This window comes from Sitophilus oryzae, unplaced genomic scaffold (genome assembly GCF_002938485.1).
Source record: "Sitophilus oryzae breed Bouriz unplaced genomic scaffold, Soryzae_2.0 scaffold_684_pilon_pilon, whole genome shotgun sequence".
NCBI classification, from domain to species: Eukaryota; Metazoa; Arthropoda; class Insecta; order Coleoptera; family Curculionidae; genus Sitophilus; species Sitophilus oryzae.
Window position 1 is genome coordinate 1,810,162 of NW_022147289.1, and position 22,859 is coordinate 1,833,020.

Consider the following 22,859-nt stretch of genomic DNA (forward strand, 5'->3'; position numbering starts at 1 on the left):
ATTTACATTAGAATATGTTTAACTGCCAAAGTCAAAATCCTCTTGATCATACAAAAATGGATCGTACAGTCATATTCAATAGAGCACGTCGCAAGAACGACAGATAATAATTTTTAAACGACAGACAACCCTAGGCTGCGTTTATATATTTTTCCGTAGTATCTAACTAGCGTGACGTCATAAATCTCTTCGTGACTGTTCTATTAGAGACGGCATTGGTCTGATATTTAGAAATGTCAAAAGCTGATGACATTTTACTTTTGACATTATGACATTTCGTGTTGATTTTTGCAAGAAGAGGAAGAACTGTCACTTGTTTTATTATTTTCCTTTTCTATTTCACGAAAGTAAAAACAGTTACCTATCTGATTCGTTCAGGCACTCAATTTAAAGAATATCAGTAACTTTTTTGACAGAGGGATTTTATATTTGCCATGTTGGTAAAAAATAACGGTCAAAATTCAAAGTTATTCATTTTATAGACTATATACACAATATAATCATAGTAGAAGGAAAAGAGTAGTTGCACTCCAGAAAATATTTAATATTTTCTGCCAGTTTTTATAATCTGTCGAATATCGGCAGAGCGTTTCAGTTGAGTTCGAGTTCGAGCGTTGCGTCCCAGCACAGAGACGTATTGACAAAAAATGAGTGCCTTACTGTGTGCTGCTATTGGTTGTAGTAATAATTCAAAAAATTGTGCTTTGAGTTTTTTTGAGAGTCATTTATGATCATATTTGTGTTCAGGTTAATTTTTCTCTTATTACTACTTAATAATTTGATATTATTTTCATTTAAACCTCAATTTTTTATCGATTTTACTTTTGACCACCATTCCTTGCTAGCTGTTTAACGAACTTCACCATCATTGAACTAAAATTGCTAGTACCGAAAGTACCAAATAAAATGGAAATCCCGGTTCCTTAGAGGCATGGTACCGAAATTACCGGTTCGAAAAACAGCTCCGGTTCCGGAAACGCTATAACGTACCATAACCGTGAATCTCCCTATACAGGGTGAGTCTTAAATAAGTGCAAATATTTTAGGGGTAGTATATTTTGGTCCCAGAAACATGAGGATTTTTCTGCGCAATTTTTTTGAAAAAAGAAATCTGGAATTTTTTTAGTTTTTAGTAAAAAAATACTTTCTTGATAATATGGTAACTAGGGTTCAGAACCGGAAATTCACGGTTCTTTTGAGATATCAGAGAACCGGGACTGGAAATTATCAATGCCCGGTTCTTTCGGTACCTCCAGGACTCGGTAACAATAACTAAAAAAATCTTTTTTATTACGCGAGAAAGTAGTGATGCTATTTCTCATTGTTCTTGCTTCTCTTCTCTTTTGAAATTTCTGTAATGTTTATTAGCAATTATTGAAGTTTAAATATGTTATTTTATTATTTAGTACAATGTGTGGTTCAATGTATTAGTTATACAATGAAAATCACCTAACCAATATATTACTACAAAACAAACACATTAATGTTAAAATTAAACTTGTTTTAAATTAAAAAAGTTGTAGAAAATCTTTGAAATAGATAATAATATAAAAATATGTCATTATATATTTTTTCCGCATTTCTTCCCGTCAGAAGATTTTCAGATACAGAAGAATTGTTACTACACGAAATGTGAAAATATTCTGTTTTCAAGCAAATTTCTACTCGAAGATCATTTTATTTTATTTTATTTTATTGTGAACTTAATATTTTCCTAAATACATCTCTGTGAAACTATGGCGAGTGCCACGACTATACTTTGCCTAGTTATAGACCACGACTATACATCTACGTCAGTGGTCAAGGGACTCGAGAACAAGGTCATATAAAGTGGCAGAAAAAGAACAAAGGATTTAACAAGAAGTAAAGCTACTAGTTTCCTTATACTATGATATAATATTTGTATTTATTTTAGATATCTTTTTGTTTTTTTTTTTTTTGGTTGTAACATAGTTTTCTAACTATATACGATGTTTCTGTCGTGATTGTTTGGATAAAAACAAGTTATTGTTGTTTTATTCAAGGTCTACAGTTAGTTCCCTGGATCGTCTTTACAAGAGGAAAAACTTTTTTATTATTGACATTTTGAGAAAAATACATTCTTCATAAAAATTTTTGTTTGTTCGAAAATGGTTAATCCTTTCTATATAATAATAATAGCTCCCGTATATAGCGTTTGACGCCTTGGTAGTAGCAAGGTACAGCTTGCCATACTAGAGCCGTTCGGTATACAAGGAAGGTAATGTGGCTAGCACTACGCGTCAACCGCCTATTATTACCTCAGGATTGTGAATCCCAAGTACTCATTTAAGGCTGAGTCGACCTAATCCCTTTTATACTTTTCCAAATTTCAATACCGTTTTAGAGAAAAACCTAAAAAGAAATGCACGGTATAAGTTAACCTTACATTTAAAAAAACTTGAAAAATTTACGACGGTATTAATTTACCTCATTGTGAAGGCACACAATCAATAATTTAACATTTCTTCTCAAATAAGGGCTGGACACTTCTCATCAAAAAAACTGGAATCTAAAAGAAAGGCATGTGAAGTTTTCAACCATCTATAGGATAACAAAATCACAATATTATTCCCATATTGTGAAAAATACCAGCCAAATAAATTTCTCTCAAAAATGGCACGGTGACCTCGGCAACGGCCAAATCCGAGGTGACGATTTTGACGTTTCCCGTCTTATCGATACACCAGGGTACGATCCAATATTTTCGTTAGAGAGCGTTCCGAAATTTAAGTGTTGTAGAAATGTAAAAAGAATATCGATACAATAATAAAATACCGTCTATAATAAAACAAAGTAGCATTTGGAAAATGAAAATCGTCAGTGAAACGTGATAACCTGCTAACTCCATTTTTTACGTTAATTCAAGTCTTTTTATACCATTAGAAAGAGAAAAAAATACTCTATAAGTAGGGAAAGCAAACACATTTTTTCTCATTAAAGAAAATTTTTTATTATAACTCAATAATATCTGCTAACTCCTAGTGATCTGAAATAGCCACCGAAATGCTGCTATCTCCGTAATTTCCGTTACGATCACGCTAAAGCAAACACACAGATTCTTACTCGATTGTTTTTTTAGTACAGTACGCGTCGATTCAGGGTCGCACTAGGCTAAAAAGGGGCCCGAGTGGCAATGTAAGGAGGGGCTGTGTTTTTTTGCGTATTTTTTCGCCTTACGTTTTCAATTTTTCAGGTCAATTTTTCCCTATTATATACAGGGTGAGTCTTAAATAAGTGCAAATATTTTTAGGGTAGTATATTTCGACCCAAGAAACACGATTATGAGTTTTTTTATATAAATTTATTTATTTTTGAAAATTTGGAATTTTTAAAAAAAATTTTTTTTTTAATTTTTAGTTTGAAAACATACTTTGTTTGTAATATGGTAACATAGGTAGTAGATTAAATTTACAAGAAAGAAAATCCAATGATTCTCAAAATTATAGCCAAAAATTGGAAATTTTAAAAGTGAAATAACTCGGTTGTTTTGGATTTATTTGAAAAAACGGTAAAGAGAAAATACTATTTCTTTTATCGAGATTTACCAGCCCTGAACATATTTGCACTTATTTAAGACTCGCCCTGTATAGAAATGAGGGAACTACCCTAATGCAAGGTAAACCAATGCAATGCAAATTCCATAATGCAATACAAAAGCAAATATTGTTAAGAATAAATAATGAACAATAAATAATGAATAATGAATAAACTATAAAGGGGGCTCGCGAAGGCTGGCCCCCGACTAATAGTTATCTATATAATATGGCCAGTCCGACCCTGCGTAGATCCGTTCTGTAAATACGGGGTATCCGTAAAGGGTAAGGGGAAAACGAAATTCTCTATATACGAGAAATTCATCGGCCTGCTATAAATAGTTTAAATAACATTACTTATTTGTACAAGAGTTTCCATAATACCTAATCAGTTTTAATTTTTTCAACGTTTTTCCACGTAAATGATACGTAATTTTTATAAAAATTAAAGAAATAAGGAGAAAAGTAATAAAAATTTAATAAAATCACGCACTGGTCTTCCAAGCTCGGTCTACTACCGTTGTAAAAAAAATAGGATAAGTATGGAAGGATTCTACCATATCTTCTAAGAATTATATAAGTTTAATTTTTAAGTTATTTTCATATTAATTAAGTCCAAAATTCTGCTACTTCAGTTCTTTAAAAATGAAAAAAAAATTAAAATTTTCATTAAAAATGTATTCGTTTTTGGACTTGTATGTTTTGCTTCTAGACCGACGATATTATAAATATATGGTTATCAATATGTTTTTTTAATTTAATTGATTATTTCTAAATCTGTTTGAGTAATATTCATTTCCATTTTCAAAATTTCAAACAATAAAGGTTGCTATCTCCAGAAGTATATTTTTATTTCTTATTTCTGCAAGACGAATATCTGCTATCTCCCTATTGTGTCTGAAAAAAATGACGTAACACGAAATATTGAGTTTTATTGTTCCCCAGCAAATAAAATTCTTATCTCTTTATCATATTAACCCATCAAAATACTTCCTACATGTGTACATATTTTTTTGTACCGTTTTTTTGCTCTCCTGTAAAATTAGGAATAATGGAGTTAGCAGTTTATCACGTTTCACCGACGAAATGCTACACTATAACGGCAAAATCATCGCATAAAGTTAGTAAACTATGTGACAACCGAAAGAAATTGTAAAAAATAAACTTTATCTAAAATGAACGAAAATTACGCGATATATTTTTTTTCAGGAAGGCAGCGGGCTCTTTTTGATAAAATCCTAGCAAACAAACTGTTTGGGAATTCCGACCTGCAAGTCTCAGATTCGGGACTTCTAATCGGTCAGAGGCCCTCATTGCAGAGTGTAGAATCGGAGCAAGGTTCTTCTACTAACGTGGGAACCAGCGATAGGAGACACTCCAACTTTACCAATAGTAGTTTGAATTTTTTACCTACAGCCACACAGTCAGAAATAAAAGCAACTGGAAGTTTAGAATTAGGTTTGTCTAAATTTGTTTTTACCCTGTACATTTCATAATAATTTTAAATTGTGCACATTGCCTCCCCACATATACCCATAAAATATTTTGTTTCTACATCTTTCCGTTTTCATATAATCAACCGAGGCGAATGAGTGCGCTGCCCTGTATACGAGATTATATACAAGCTTTATTGGTGGCTAACATAACTCTCTGGGTATACATTTACTTTTCCCTCCATTTTTCCTCCACCTGACTTTAAAAAACAAAACACACAACACGTAATAACACAAACCAAAATTTCAACCGCATATATTTTTTTTAGGTTACATTGACAAGAATCCTAACCAGGCGCTCACATCGGAAGGGTTCTACTTCAAACCGAAAAGCAAAGATGGCGTTAGACGTTTCCGTTCAACGGCCTTGGAAACATGTTGCCCCCCGCCTGTCATTCCCGCTAACACCAACAGTTTGGAGGTGATAGGATGTAAAAATAACAACAATAATCTTTTACCGCCGCCCAGCACAAGTTTGACAAGAAATCAACATTTGAATTTATGTCCCTATTATGGTAAGTTATAGTCTGTCCAACGACAAAATCCTTAACAGTGATAGACGTGCCTGTCATTTTAATTTCAAAGTAGTTTATTTTATTCTACAAATAAATAAGTTGGTACAATTGGAACGCATAGCAGAAAATTATGAAGGCTAAAAGGAGGAGGCGAATCGAACGCAAACATTTTGGGCCCAGATTTCATGATCTAAATGAAGTTCGAAAATCTCCGTTAGGGGCGCATGTGTGGATACTGAAACTAGAAATACACAGATTCTTATGGCAAGAATAACTATTTTGTTATAAATTATAGAGCCAAGTTAATACTTGGGCATATTTTTACCAGAGTTAGCTTTTAGAAACGTGTTTTTTTTCTAATTGAGCAATGTGCGTAGCTAAAATTGTGAATACAAAACCTTAAATTTTAGTTAGGTTATATCAGATGCCGGTTTTAGATATTCTTTTCCTAAGTTGTTATTATAAGAATGTTTTATTATGGGGTTCTATTTAGTGCATACACGGCCGAAGAAAAATATAAGCTGCTAAAGTAAATGTTTTCTTCAACTGGTGTAGAAAAAATATAGAAGTTCCAGCAACAAACGTATCACCAGTTCAACCTTTGATTTGATGTAAACAGTAATTGTTCCTTGATGAGAAATGTGAATTAAATAGTTTATGATGTGAGTGTGTTAGTGATTTATTAATAATTTTGCTGATGCAGGTTAAAGTTTCATAATTTTTCATGATTCAATGGACATGTTTACGTGCAGTTCATTGTGATACTAATAATAAACATTAAAAACTTTTAAACTAGTAGTGGTTTGGTTAGGTTAGGTTAATATAAACATTGCACTTATCTTGTTTGATTGGTGTTGTGTGTCTCGTAACTTTTTACTTTTTTTTAACTTGTCTAAATTGTAAGTTTTAATGTCATTAGCAAAGTTTTGCCAATTATGACTGTTTTACAGACATTTAAATTGAAGATGTATTATGTTCAATGTCACCTAACAATTGTGTTATAAATACATATGTATACATTTGATTTGATCTGTAATTAAAGTTCCCTCTGTTGATATCTACTTTATTATTAATACGAGTATGAGGTAGGTTTGTAAATAAAATATTAAGTTAAATATACTCTCTATTAATATGATTTTTAAATAAATCTGTACACTGATAATTTTAATGTTTTTCTTAACATCTATCATAATTTTTTAAAATAAATAGTCATATTACTAAAGCTGGATTTATAAACTCGGGAGTTGAGGTTCAGTTGCCGTTCAAAATGTTCAACGCTATGAAATGAACGCGCGCATTTATAAAGTCAGTTGGTCGAAAAGTTGGCAGTTCGTTTTACGTTCAACGGAGTTCAAAGATGGTCAATGTTTATGTCGGCAGTTGGCGACCGCTGGCGACGTTCGGCGACAGCCAATGAATAAGCGCCTGTCGATCACGTGAAGCACAGTACGCCGTGGCATTGGAAAATTACCCTTATTGTTGTTTCATTATTTCTGTTAATGTAATGTTTATATGTTGCGTAATCGTGGATTACTGTGTTTGGTTTGGTGTGTTTCTGTGTTTGAACTTTGACAAATACCAAAAGTATTTTTAAATCGAAAGAAAAACGTTCGAAATTTTCACAATTCCAAACCTAACCTACAACCGAAACTTACAGTTTATAAATGCAAAAATTTTGAACCTCAACTGCCGCGAACATCCAACTGCAACTGAACCTCAACTGAACGTCAACTTCCGAGTTTATAAATCCAGCTTTACATTAGGAGCTTTGAAAAGTTTTGGGTTACTTTTTTTTCTTTGTTTTTTTTTTTATTGAACTATCCATTTCCACAGTCAGGTACAGAGCTATTTCTACTGTATAGTTTTTTTTCACAACACTCATTGTTATACTGCTAAAAATTCAACAAATTAACTTAATTTTGTCAAAAATAAACTTAAAACCGTATAATAACAATGAAAATATAGTGTCAGTATCGATCGCAATGCCTCTACTGTCAAACCGAGAAACCTGCTTAAAAGTAGGGACAGAAATTTCAAATATGCCCATTGCCCATAAACCTCCTTTTTTAAGCCCTCCATACAGAAAATTAATATATTTAAAATTTGAGCGACAGTTTAAAATATTGTGAAAACAACTATAAAACTGAAAAAATCTTTAGTTAGTTCAGTTATTTTATTTAAAAAAAATTACGGTATGTATTAATCTCGGAGTAATACAAAACAAGCAAAACAACACATTCCAACTATTTCTTACATTCAAACTTCAAGAACTTCCTGAATTTATTATTATATTTATCAATATAACTTATATACCTACAAATAAAAAAAAAATGATATTGCCTAGGAATAAATAAAACAAAATGTTTTACTAATAACACTTATTCTATTTTATACCCTAAAAGTTGATTAACTAACTTTAATCTTGATGATTAACATTTTTAGCCGACCATACCAACAGGTATGGTAGGCTATTAAGATCGGCAAAAAAAAGTTTTTTTAATTTCACTCAAAATGAGTTATTTGGGTCATAAATGACCTAAATACAAAATATTTGCGTGGTGTCTGTCCGTTTGTCCGTCTGTCTGTAACACGATAACTCAAAAACCGCTAAACCGATTTTAACCAAATTTTGCACAAAAATACTGTGACACCCGAGAATCTGGCCATTAGTTTTTGGTGGGGGTGGGGGGTTGGTAACGGGGTATGGAAGTGGGTTAAAAATTTCAAAAATCGTAACTCCAAAATTACAGTAGCTAGCGAAACGCGGTTTTCAATTTAAGATTAGGAATAATATTTGCAACAAAATTTGTAATAACATCAAAATCAGTCAAAGTCGCAGTTTTTGAGATAAAAAAAATTGGAAAAATTCCTTTACTTTGAAACTAAAAGAACTGCCTACCAACTTTTTATTAACATATTTTAGTATGGGCGGCTATATGTGCCTCCCGGCGCCAATTTTTTTAACCAGTACTTTATGACGTTATCTTTCGGCAGTACTAAATCTATTATTTACCTTCGTGTGATGTTATTTTACAGCTACTCCTGTTTTTAGTACCATATACGTGATGGTATACACGCATTACTGATGATAACTTTATTGGTGTATAAAATTCTCTGTCTGGGCACCGAATATTAACTATAAAATGTGCTCTGGGTCTACAGTTCATTTTCTCTTGATTTTTCCTCCACTTAACTTCAAAAGACATAAAAATTAATGAAAAAAATATTTACCATTGTCATATAATATACTGTATAGGTGCCCGGTGGCGTAGAGGTACAGGCTCTCGTCTACCAATCTCAAGGTGTGGGTTCGATTCCCACACCCGGCATTTCATCAGCCGACTATTTTTATTAAAATAAAAATAGTTTGGGTACCTAGGTCGACTCAGCCTTAAATGAGTACTTGGGATTCACAATCCTGAGATAATAATAGGCGGTTGAAGCGTAGTGCTAGTCACATTACCTTCCTTGTATACCGAACGGCTCTAGTATAGCAAGCTGTACCTTGCTACTCCCAAGGCGTCAAACGCTATATACGGGTGCTATTATTATATATAATATACTGTATTTTGGTTATTTTGTAGGTTCCGAAATTGTTTATCCCATTGCCGAACAATCAGATGAGCATCAGACATCTCATGGACCCGACACTGATATTGAATCAATATCTCATGTCTCTGATTCAGATTTGGAAGAAAATAATAGAGGTATGTAGAGTATGTACGTAACCATAATCTAAAATTAGGCCAGTAAGCGGGGTTTTAGGGTCCGAATTCTGAACACTTGCACCGATTGACGTGAAACGTGAATTGTGAAAGTTGTGAATATAGATATATCCGTCGTACAAAATAAAAACCGTTGCATGTCATCGAGCACGTGCATTGATTGTAGACAGCATTGTTGCCAGATTGTAATCGGAAGAGAAATATTTTTGAAAAATTTATTATATCTAAGATCTATTAAAAATTCTAAAATAAACTTTAAATTGTTAATAGTTTTAAATAGTTTCAAGCAGCGCTGAAAAAAAATATTTTTAAACAAAACATGTTTTTTTATTGTTTAAAACAAATTTTTATGGTTTTAAAGAACATTGTAAATACAAAGTCGAAAATATGTTTACAACACTTTTATACTCTGTTTTAAACCATATCATGTTGAGTAATGATAAAGCCAAAGGACAAAACTTAATTCGATTTTAGAAACCTTAATGGTGCTCCTCCAAGTAGTAGTACAGAATTAATAGTTTATTTATTATTTAGACAATATTAAGTTGAGCTGATTACTCTGTTTTTTATTCCTTTTGTATTATAGTTGTTTTTTTATTTTGAAAGAGTGTTTCACATTTTTTATTGAAATAAACACCTACACACCAAACCTATTTAATACTCTGTTTTAAACAAATATTTAAAACAAGTAATGGTGTCTTAAAAACATTGTTTTAAACATTTTGTTTAATTAATAACAGTCTGAGTTTCGGGCAATTCAAAATATTATCTATTATAAAGAGTGGTAAATGATTATAAAATATATAGGCAACTTTTTGAAATATTCCAAGAATTAATAAGTATTTTCCATAGAAGATTAGTAGGTTTTGTTTCTCAAAATAAAAAAAAAAAACTCACTTCACTGGTCTACTTTAAAATACTTTATTATAATATAACGGGCCGTTATTGTCCCTTTCTTTCTCAAAATATTGTATCAGAGATGACACTAATTCTTGGCACCGACTATTTAACTGCTTAGACATTTTTCAAAGAAGAAACTAACAACTACTATACAAAATATTCTGAAACCAACAGTTTTCGATCGATAGATAAAGGTTTTAAAAGATTCAATACACACGAGACACAACTCTCAACTAACGTTCAGAAAATTCTGGCAAATGTCAAATAAACGTGGCACCGCTGCAACCGCTTCCTCGTCGTTGCCAACACAATATCGAGTGGGAGATTTAAAACACATTGAAAACGTCCCATAAGGGCCATATTTGTGTAGTGGTAGCACTGCACACATTTATTAGCCTAATCGATAGCCCGCAACGGTTTTTATTTTGTACGACGTATATGTAAGAAACAAAAGTTACATAGTAGCGATGTGTGCTTTCTCCGCATCCTCCTATCTTTACTAATAATGGAGATACCATATGATTTCAACCAAAATGGGACATAATATAATATTATATTTCACGGTTTAAACACAAACATTTTGTGTTGTTTTTAGGCAGCAACTCGCCTCTGCTCTTCGTCAAAATGAAGAAGATGAAACACGTCGTGCCTTACAATGCCGATACCAAACCGGACAGTTACGCCCACCCCAAACCGGAAAGCGCCAACACCACCTCGAAAGAGGCCCTGATCGACCCCGAAAACTCCAATTCCAGCGTGACGGAGAACGCGCACGAGGCCCACTGCGACTACGCCACCGATAACGACGTCAGCGACAAGAAGTTCAGCGAGTGCTCGAACCTGTCCTGTTCCAGCGACGATTTCCAGGAGAGCATGAAGGTGAAACTGGAGGAGCTGCAGACGGTGATGGTGGGGGACGAGAGGGAGAATTGCGAGGCTGTGGAGGTGGAGGCTGCGGAAGGGGCGACTGGGAGCACGGTGTATGACGTGACGGATAATGTGTTATCGCCGAACGCGGCGGGTAAGCTTGTGTTAATTTTATTTTACCGTTACCAAAGAATCTTTAGATATGATTTTTGAGGTAGCTATCGGTATGTTTGCCTCTCTGCGATTTTGTGGCCATTAAAATGATGGGCTATACCGAGTGCGTTTCAAAAGTGGCTTACCCCTATAACTAGAGATGCATAAATAGTAACATAACGCAACCGTTCCTACCTTTGAATAAAAAGATTAAGATTAACACTCAAATATGGCCGACCTAAATTCCGATTTATCAGTGCCGTTCTAATTTTATTTAAAAAGTGTAAAACTATGATGTAGGGTAGACGTGAGGTAGACTCAATAATTTTTAGTTTTATTTTACGTTGTGAATAAATGTTGGTAGTTATTAAAATTGTTATAAAAATATAAAATCCTAGTAAAAATAGATAAGTTATAATAATAATTATTAACACAAACATCCGATACGCTACTGAAGCAGGTAAGTCAAATTGACGTATCTAAATTATTCTTTGACATCTAATCTTTGACAAGTAGTAAATAACAGCAAAAATGCAAGAAAAAATATATAATTAGTTAATTTAAGTGAATTTCGTAGATGATCGGTTTACTACACGTATGTATATTATATAGTCACCTACTAGCGAAAAGTTGTTCCATTATTGCACTCGATTTTTGACCGAGATCTACCGCACGCTACACAACCAACTATTTTAGAGTCTTTTCGATAAATTGCAATAGTGTCGCTGTTAATTTAATAATTATTGATTAATAATTCCAAAAAGACAACTAGTAAAAAATCTGTTATTTCTATAACCACCGATAACGGGCGCCGACCGTCGAGATACACCGAAGTGGGGAATGCGTTACGGCGAACGTTGCTGCATCGGTCGATGGTCGTGTTGGGCTCGTAACAGTTTAAAAATAACAGTATATAAAATAAGCAGCTTTTTTAACCAGTTGCGAGCATAACACGTGGCGGTCGAGGTAACCGGAGTGGGAAAGTAACGCTGTCGATGTTGGGCTCGTAACAGGTTGGAGAATAACGTATAGAAAATAGGCAGTTGTTTTTGATACATTGTTTTTTAACCGGTTACGAACATAACGGGTGGCGATCGAGATAAGCGGAGTTGGAAAATAATAGCTTTTTCGCCTATACCGGGTGCGTCTCAAAAGTGGCTCACCCCTTTCGATTGCGGTGTGCGGTGGCGTTAGAATTTAATTATTTAATTTTTAATACATATATTTAAAGACAAAAAATATATATAGGGCAACGGCTCAGCTACGTCGAAACACCGGTTCCCATTAGAACACCGAAGTTAAGCGATGTAAGGCGATACTAGTGGATAGACGGGTTACCGGTTCGAAACTCTGTAGCGTGCTGTTGTCCAAAAAAAAGGCAAAAGTGTAAAATCTATTGACACACACTGCTCATTCACGCCGGTTCGAGGCCGGATGAGATCGGATATCTCGTGAGTAAGAGTCGATTTAGACACTTGCCAAGTCGGTAGGCCATTGACCATGTTATGGCCGAGGACCGCGGTTCGGATTCCGCGTAAACAAAGTAGGCCCCGTCCAGATTAGCCTTGGCGGCAAAAAGGAGACGTTAACTGAAATCTTTTGAAATCTTTACTGTACAAAAAATATAACTGAAAGGTATTTTTTTATTGCCTTTACTAAAACATATCGACAGTCTGAATTTATTTCAATAGTTTGGGAGTGGTTTTATCTTGAAAGATCAAGAAAATTGACATATGATATGTCATTCTATTCAGAGTGTCATAACTATCGAATAAAGTAAAAATATACCCAGGGTACCATTTAAAAATCAAAAGTTGTAGTCATTTCCGGTGAAACCGGAAGTGACCGAGAACAATTGAATACGTCAGTCAATCCTAATTTATGTCATATACTACTATACAATACATAACATACCAAATCTCGTTTTTTTATCTGAAAAAATAAAAAAAAGTTAGGGGTGAGCCACTTTTGAGACGCACCTGGTATAGAGGGTTCAGTTTCCTAGTTGTAACCTAAGGATCAGAAGAGGTCCACAATAGATCTGAGAAGGTCGCAGTGGATCAAGCCGAAAGCCACCTCAAAAAATCTAATCTAGTATGTTGGGTCAAAAAAAAATCATTGTATATAGTTTGTCCATTTTTTACACATGTCTATGTCGTTCTATATTTCATAGTAATATTACTTCTTTAGTTGTTTAATGATTTAAAAGAAATATTTCATTGATTATTATAGATTTCGATACGCCTGTTTCTGAAGAATTTAGTTCGAAACCGAACATAATAAGAAAGAAAAATGTCAAAAAACACAAGAGACATAAAGGAAATGTAAGGGGATCTAGACCGAACAACTGTTGTAGTTTAGTTGAACTGGATTTGGATTGGTTGTTTGAAGAAGAAAATATCGGAATAAACAAGCTACCGCACAGGAAGGGTAAGTTAATAACAATTATTTCTTCTTCTGCATAATTTATTTAATTATTTTTTTTGCGTATTTAATATTTTTTTTGCGAACTGTAAAATTTATAATCCATTGACGAAAAAGGCTAAAGAACGACTAACTCCTTTCTTAGTTTCTTTTTTCTATTAATTGGTATAGTCTGTATTAGTGTAATATATAAATAGATTGTTTTTCTGTGATTTTTGGACGTCATCTGTCGAAATTATAAATTGTCTCTCTGAACAGGCTATACTGTTATTTGAGTTATAATTGTAGACAAATTATATGGTATCTAAAAAATTTCGTATGATCTAAAGTAGGCGTCAAGTGAGCTTTGGGATGACCATCGATGACATTCACTATATAATTTTACATACAAATTGACAGAAATTTTTATTTCCAAGAGAGTTTTTTCGATTGTATGACATATTATGTTGATAAAAAAAATCAAGGACTATATTCTTTTATTTCAGAGCCGCTAAAGAAAGAGAGCGAATGGTTTAGTACAACGACGGTCTCTCTAGAGCAGGACGTCAGTAAAGTATTACAGGAAACTGTACCTGCAGTTAGGAGTTTAGGAGCCATACCGAAAAAAAGTTATTATCAAAAAGATTCGGAGAGAAAGACACCAAAAAGCGAGTCAGAGAAATGTAGATCTTGCAGCAGGTAAGTCTAAGACTTAGGTTGGTAGTTGTGGTGTCTTGGACCACGTGATTGATTCCGATTTTACTGGGGTTGAGTTAAACACAGTGCAATACTAGATTTGTTTATTTCAACGCTCAGAGAAAGAATGAGAATAAATTTACAATGTCGTACCATCAGTACCCTGCCTGCGCATACACCTACCGGAAACGGATAGTGTACTATATCCTACAAATGCTAAAGGCGGAATATTTAAATATTATTTTTATGACAATACTACAATAGTGTTTTAGATAAAGTCTGTACAACGTTGTTCAATGTTACATCATATATTTTAGTCTTTCTTTCACTTGAAAACCAGATAATCATTCCACACACCCAAAATGAATAAAAGCCAAAGATACATATTTGAAACTACTTAAAACTTTCTAAACAATTAGAATGGATCTCAGACGCACCTTAAAACTATTATTAAAGAAATAATTATGACGTAACATTGAACGATCGTTCTAAAGACTAAAGCTTCATTCAGAACCTCGCAATTAGTGGAATAAATTAGTGGTTTCAATTAGCGTAGATGTTTGTTCCTTTAATTTCAATGTAAGCATTCAGAACTAAATTAGTGATAGTCATTTTCAATTAGTAGAAAAAGTTTTTGACTTTTCCACTAATTATACTTCAAAATTTACGAAGAATGTCATTTTGACCTTTGATTATCATCCGTCAAGAGAATTTGTGGTTAGAAATCAAAAGTTTATAGTTTTATAAGCTAAATATTTGGCTTTCTCTATGGATACCACTAACTATCGCAAGCTGGTGCTAGGATATTCTATTAATTTTAATTGTGTTGTTTAGACATTGTGAATGATCCTAAAATAAAAAGTATAAAGTGTAATTAAAACCACTAATTTAATCCACTAATTGAAGCTTATCTATAGCATTGTCATGGTAATACAAATAAATTTAGTTATATATATTATTATTTTATATTAAATATTTTGTTTAGAGATATTTTTTGGTAGTGATATTAGGTTATTTTTATGGTTTAAGATATTTCTGAAAATTATATTATAAAAATGCAGAGAGTTCATTTATATCACAAAAATATTTTTAAAGGCATACTAGAAAATATGATCAAATTACAAATAAATCTATCCGGGTAAAATATGGAGCTTATGTTAGTCACAGTTTATTGTTTTAGTGTTAAATCATTCTCCTTCTTTTTTAGATGTAAATCTGACAGTGATAGAGGAAAATCTATGAAAGAAAACAAAGTGACTCAAACTTGTCGACTAAAAGAGAGTCCTAGTTCTAGTTTGGAAGGTTTGGATATGGCCGTTGAATCTCCTGGCAAAAGAGAGAAAAGTAACACTCCAAAAAGAGGTAAATTTCATTTAATTCAGTTTAATTATTATTCTCTAAAAAGTACACTTGTAAACACAAATGTAAATAAAGATATATGTATAAATTTTTGGAATGTAAAAAAACTAAACATATGGTGAATAGATCTGTTATAAGTTAATAATTTTGTTCATATTTAACATATTACTCTACTCTATGGTCTATGCAATGGGAGTCCAACTGTCACTGTCCCTGACAGTCACGGGGACAATTCGGTGACATACTGTATAATATACAGGTTGGTCCGAATTGTATACCGGAAACTATGGCAGCATATTCTGCAGATAAAAATAAGTAAAAAAGTTCATACATCAATCGTGTCCTAAAATGCTTCGTTTTGGAGATACAGAGCGTATAAGTTTCGTCTTTATTTCGAATTTCTTAACGTTTTTAATTGGTGCTTATTAAAAACAAATTAACAAAGGCAGTTATAGTATGTAATTAGTTCTATTTATTTTAAGTTATATCGAAACAACAACAAAGCAGATGTGAGGAGGCATCGTCGAGCGGGTCGAATACCGAACTTAGTACTCTCATACCTCCGGCGCAGCCACTGCTTTCAGCGTTTCTTAAGTCGAGGAGGGACGTGTTGACCACCAATTGGGTCTCTGGTAATTATTCATTTATGTTACTTTTATTCGAATTACTTTCGACTTTACCGCACTCGGTCTTTGTAGTTGATAAAATACAGGTTTGTTCACCACATACAATACACGGAGTATTGTAGCTAAACGATCAGATTTTTGCAAATTGTAAGTTTTGTTCGTTGAAGAACTATTAGAGCTACAATTTAAAAATCTCTTTACAATGTACAGAGTCTCCCAAATAAATAAAAAATACCAAAGTTGCATTTTTAAATGGAACTCACTGTATATTATTACATTTTTAGTTTCTACGATTAAAATAAAGGTAAATTTAATTTTTAGGTTTCCGCATTTTAATCTTACCGTTTTTGAAATATTTAGGTTTTTGTCAAAATACAATAATAATTTTAATGCTTCATTTCTCTAGGTGTATTTAAGTTTTTAAAACCAAATATTGTACTGAAGTATTGCTATTTACTATACCTGTATAAAACAAGAAGTAACAATGATAAATACAATTAGGGAATGCAATCCCGCACCAAAATCTCAATCCAGCAAACCCGCGGGATTAAAGCAATCAATCCCGCGGATCCGCAAAATTGCTGGACTGTAAACAATAGTCATACATTTGGTCCTAAATGGTACAAAAGGCATTGTACATTTTGCATAGGCCCACAATATATTGATATAGTTAGATATCTTAAACTAGCTGTACAGAAATTTGGACCGATTTATACAGGGTGTTCAAAAAATATATTTAATATTAAATAAACTTAAATTTTATTATAATTCATCTACTTATTTTATAAATAAAAATATTATTCTGATGTTGAAGTTTTTTTTAACTTGTGTTATCTGCTTTTAGATACACTCTATATCAATAATTTTTTGGCATATGCAGAATGTACAAAGCTTTTTGTACCACTTAGTACCATACGTATGACTAAAAATGCATATTTTTTTGAAAAAAAAATCAATTTTCTTTAAAACAAAAAAAATTAAAAAAGCGATCAAATTGTTTTTTTCTAATTTCAATACAGATTAGTCGTACTTGGTAAAAATTTCGATTTTTTAAAACTCGTAAATTTGCGGTAAAAAAGATTCTTGACCAAATTTTCACTCTCTTATAAAACCCCTGTATCCGAGAACTCTACGCTAAATATATTTTCGAAAACCACATAGCATCTTAATCACAATAGATGCATCTAAAACCTGGTCCAAACCGCATCCCAAAATCTTTTTTAGTTCAGAAGATATTCAACTTTAAATTTACCCTAAAATTTTGCTTGTCCCGATAATTATGTCCGGCAGTTTATTTGACGAAATTGTCCACAAGTACTAGTTAAACGGGTCCCCCAGGTTTCGAGCGTCGACTCATCGGCCCGGAACGAAGGGGTTTGACCTTAATCGAGATCGATTCGGTTACCCAGTAGTAATGTGTCAATTCCGCGGATCCCGCACGATAAATCCCGCAACTTCGATCCCGCGGAATCTCAGAGGGATCCCGCATTTGCGGGATTGCATTCCCTAATGACAATAAAGCACAATTGGCGTAATTCATTTTCATATAAATTGAAAATGCTCAAGGAAAAAGTCAGACAAATGTCAATAAGGGGGTTTAAAAGTATGTATATAAAATAGTATTTGTCTCTCTCTTTAGTTGTTTTTATTGAATGTTAGGTGGTTATAGCTTTATTCATGAAAGTATATATGATCTAGGATTGCTTACTAATTTATTAGGCTATGATGGTTTGCTGATTTATCCCTCATTTGCGGGATCCAGCATTTGCGGGATTGCATTCCCTAATTACAATAAAGTACAATTGGCGTAATTCATTTTCACATAAATTGAAAATGCTCAAGGAAAAAGTCAGACAAAGGTCAATAAGGGGGTTTAAAAGTATGTATATAAAATAGTATTTGTCTCTCTTTAGTTCTTTTTATTGAATGTTAAGAGGTTATAGCTTTATTCATGAAAGTATATATGATTTAGGATTGCTTACTAATTTATCACGCTATGATGGTTTGCTGATTTTTGTATATATGTTACAGTGAAAGTCGGAAATTTAGTGATTGTTAACATTTACTAAGAAATGCTAACAATTACGCATTTGACCAGTGAATGTGGTATTTTAAATAGATTTGTCGACTTTTTCTAGTAATTACTAACATTCACTAGTGAAAGTAACATTTACTAAAGGTTGCCAGTAAATGTTATTCTATTGCATAGGGCTAGTGTGGTAAGGAAGAATGTTGGTGGAAGTTAGAACAAATAAAACTTTTAAGAGTATTGGATCACCTCAATATTCAAGGTGATCCACATATCTTAAAATTACAATTTACTTCTTTAGTATATTTATTAAAAATTATAGAAAATAACGACATAACCTTCTAAATATTAAAAGCGATAGTAAACGTTTTGAAGCGTACAAAAGAATTAAAAAAAAAACATTCATAAACATAAGATTACTTATTTGTACAAGGTTTTTTTTAATAAAGTTCTTCATGGTGGACAAAATAAAGGTATGTCCGAATTTTCTTAAACCGGGAGTTATTCGTTTTTTCAAACCCGCTACTTCAAGCATATCAAAACGTTTAATAAGTTCATAGTAACTAGGTTTCTTAATATTTTTTCTTTTGCACGCTTAACTTTTGCTACGACTTCATTATATTGCAAAAATGAAAAACAAGCACTGTTACATTTTTGTGAGTGCCTGGTTTACCTCAATTTTTCACACAAAATTTCTTCCATATGGAAAATACCGCACAGCAGTTTTTACAAAGATAACAAAACAATTACACATAACCGCAAAAAACAAAGCGAATTTACGCCAGATATCTGTCAACGTTGCCAACGTTTATCCCAATTTAATATTATCCTTATATTGCCTATTATTCAACTTATCCTTATTTATCCTTATATTTTACAACATGTGGCAACCGCGTTAACTAAATCTTTCAAACTTACTGCTATCGTCCAGGGAATGATAGCATTCACTAGTAAAAGTTGGTTTCAAAAGTAGCTGTTGAACTTTCATTGGCGTAATCTTAGCAAATCAGTGAATGTGAGCTTTTACTAGTAATTGTTAACAATCACTGATTTTATTATATTAGTTAAAGATTTTATAACAAAAAAGATTTATTTGAAGAATCGTCTCCAAGATCAACACAACGGAATCGACTACGGCGAGCAAGGACCAGTGTGAAAAGGTCCAACACGGGTAAAAGGGAGAACGCTATTGCACAAACTCTGTGTTCCATACAAGGTGCCTATATCGCCAGAAATTTTAACGATACCAACGACGGAGCCGTGCACTGTTTTAAGGACGAACACGGTAACTGGATAACCTACACGTTTGACGACAAAGGTAGGTAATGCTTTTAATATAGGAAAAACCTATTTAAATTATACTTTTTGTAAATAACTTTTTTTCATCGTAAGATATTCTACTAACTATTCCCAAAAACTGTCCAATTTTCGCTTGAAAACGTTTTATTTTACCCATTTTCCCTGCTGCCGGTCAAAATTTCATTTTGTCCTTCGTTCCCGCTATGTTTTGCACGCATTAAATTCCAAATGCCGCGGCTCGTAACGCCAACAAGGTAAGGTATACTACGTATAGAAAATATAACGGGTTAAGGTGCGATAGATATATATATATATATATATATATATATATATATATATATATATATATATATATATATATATATATATATATATATATATATATATATATATATATATATATATATATATATATATATATATATATATATATTGACCGCGTCATTCATATAAATATATTTATATATATATATAGTTTGGCTGTATATAAATATCATATATATATATATATAATATAGATATATGTATATATATATATATATATATATATATATATATATATATAGTTTATATACATTTTTAAATAAATATATATATATATATATATATATATATGTATATATGTATATATATATGAATATAGTTTATATTGGCCGTTGACCGCGTCATTCATAAAAGGATTTCAGTCGTTGGAAAAATTTCGCCGTTTGGGCAGTTTGGCTGTTTATAAAAACTCAAATTATAAAACAACCTAGATTTTTGTATCGTTTATCGCATATAATGTTTGGTTTGTTTTCTAACATTTTTTAAATAAAACGAATTATAAAATTTCAATATTATGTATATTTGTCGTAGGTATGAAAAAAGTAAAATATAAAATGGACAAACATTTATTTACATTGCAATAAAACTGCCTAGTTTTCAAATCCAAACGCAATATTTCTTTTTCACAAATAAAAATATCCGACAACACTAAAATCACTGAAACTTCCGCGGCTGACAACGGAAACTGAAAAATATAGCAGCACTTTTGTTTTGAACCTGCATATCGAAATTACGCTGTATATCATTATGTTTTTGTTTTTGAAATAATATAAAATATAACAGAATTGTCTAATTACTAATTATAACTTGTGAATTTTAATATTTTAACTATCTCTCTGACAATAACTAATTTTTTGTTGTCAAGATGACATTTTAGACGGCAACTAACATATATGTTATAATATTTTAATTTTAAATTTGTATGCAATATAATTTAAATTAATATAATGCAAATTTATACTAAGAAAACATTTATACATTCACAAAATACAACAAAATATAATAATATAGTTTGAAAACAATGAAAGTTGAATTAAAATTAAGAAAGTTAAGCGCGACCCCTAGTGTCAAAATTAGATGATTACATTTTCGCAATTTTTACACCATTTGATGATCGGTGGCGCCTCTAGTGTTTGTTCGCACGGTTAGTCTTTTACTCCCGTTTATGGCCATTAAAGAAAAGTTCTAAAGGGGGATGTTTTGTGATTATAACAAATGATTATGACAATATGATGACAATGAAAAGTTGGTTTCCATAACAATGTATAATTTGTACTTTCTAAATCGTATAAAATTGTGATTAATTTGGAAATAGGTGCAACTTTTAATTCGCATGGCGCAAAGTAAGGTCCTCGGAAAAGACAAACCTATTGAACGTTTTCATAAGTGCAATAAATAAGGTTTGAAAATGGCATGTTGTGATGTTGGAGACATATTTTTTAATGCTAAACTTATGGCGTTGATTTATCCACGTAAGTATATATGATCTAGGTATTTGACAAATAATGATGACGTAACGGTGAACGATTGCTGAACAGTCTAAAGACAATATTAAAATATTGGTGTTTATGCTTATTTTATAACATCAGAAAAGCTCAACAAATCCGCAAAATTTCAAATGAAATCTAAATGTGTGAATTGAAACGTCAAACAGAACTGTCCAGAATGGAGGTTCATAAAAGCTGAACAGAGTATTAAGTCTGACTCATCGCAATTCTGGAATTTCATTAAAAATAAAAACAACAATTGTCAGGAGCTACCTTACAAAATGACCTGGGACGATAAAGTTGCATATGATATGTTGGAAATTAGCAATCTGTTTGCGGATTACTTTGGAAATGTCTATAAGTCAGGAAAGACCAGACCGCGCCAGCGTCGATTAGGTTTAGACAATTCTAATGGAAATCAAAATAATAACACGTGGGGTAGCACGGACAGCTTTGAAGAGAGTTCCGCATCGACAATAGTAGGATCTTCCAGAGATAATAGCAGGCCTAGCATAACACAGGATAGCGTCCAGTTAAGGTACTGATTAAAGTCCCTAGATAATATTGAGTACTGTAATTACTTCCTTTTTGACTCCATTTCGTCCTATTGCTGCCAAAAGTCACTATAGTCTGTCCAACGAGAAGATCCTTGACAGTGATAGATGTGTCTGTCATTTTAATTTCAAAGTAGTTATTTTATTTTACAAAGAAATAAGTTGGTACAACTGGAACGCATAGCAGGATATATTTAAAATTTGATTGACAAGATGACAAGTGATTACTTCAAAATATTGTGAAAAAAACTGTATAAAACTGAAAAAAATGTAATCGAGTTATTTTATTTAATAAAACAGTATGTGTTAATACAAAACAAACAAGAACAAGACACTACATACCAAAAAATATAAAAAAAGAACTATTATTTACTTTCAAGCTTTATGAAACTACCCGCATTTATGATTATATTTATCAATATAACTTATGTACAAATACAAATTTGTAATAATCCACAGGAACAAATAAAAACAACATAGGTAAATAAAACAAACTATTTTATTAATAATAACACCTACCAAATTTTATACCTTAAAAGGTTGATTAATTAACTTTAATCTTAATTTTTTTAAACCAGTACCTTTTGACATTATTTTTCTGCAGTACTAAAATCCATTATTTACCTATCGTGTGATATCGATATTTTACAGCTACTTCAGTTTTTAGTATGTGTTTAGTTTGATCCTTCTACCATATACAAGATGCACTTATCTACGACGAAATGGTATACAAACTTTATCGATGGCAACTTCATTGGTGTATAAGACTTTCTGCCTGGGCAGCAGTATTAACCATAAACTGTGCTCTGGGTCTACAGTTAATTTTCACTCGATTTTCCTCCACTTGACTTCAAAAGACACAAAACACACGTAAT

At 32.2% G+C, this 22,859-nt stretch overlaps 1 protein-coding gene across 1 annotated transcript in view; it reads left to right on the forward strand.

Annotated features, from left to right (window-relative positions):
* The window catches only part of LOC115888121 (pecanex-like protein 1), a 68,734-nt gene that overhangs the window by 9,076 nt on the left and 36,799 nt on the right, over positions 1–22,859 (forward strand). Inside the window, exons 7-16 of the mRNA XM_030907705.1 lie at positions 4,764–5,012; positions 5,317–5,562; positions 9,147–9,269; positions 10,783–11,208; positions 13,440–13,637; positions 14,117–14,309; positions 15,514–15,668; positions 16,148–16,297; positions 19,420–19,638; positions 21,608–21,968. Of these exons, the coding sequence (XP_030763565.1) occupies positions 4,764–5,012; positions 5,317–5,562; positions 9,147–9,269; positions 10,783–11,208; positions 13,440–13,637; positions 14,117–14,309; positions 15,514–15,668; positions 16,148–16,297; positions 19,420–19,638; positions 21,608–21,968 (2,320 nt within the window). The remainder of the gene's footprint in view (positions 1–4,763; positions 5,013–5,316; positions 5,563–9,146; positions 9,270–10,782; positions 11,209–13,439; positions 13,638–14,116; positions 14,310–15,513; positions 15,669–16,147; positions 16,298–19,419; positions 19,639–21,607; positions 21,969–22,859) is intronic.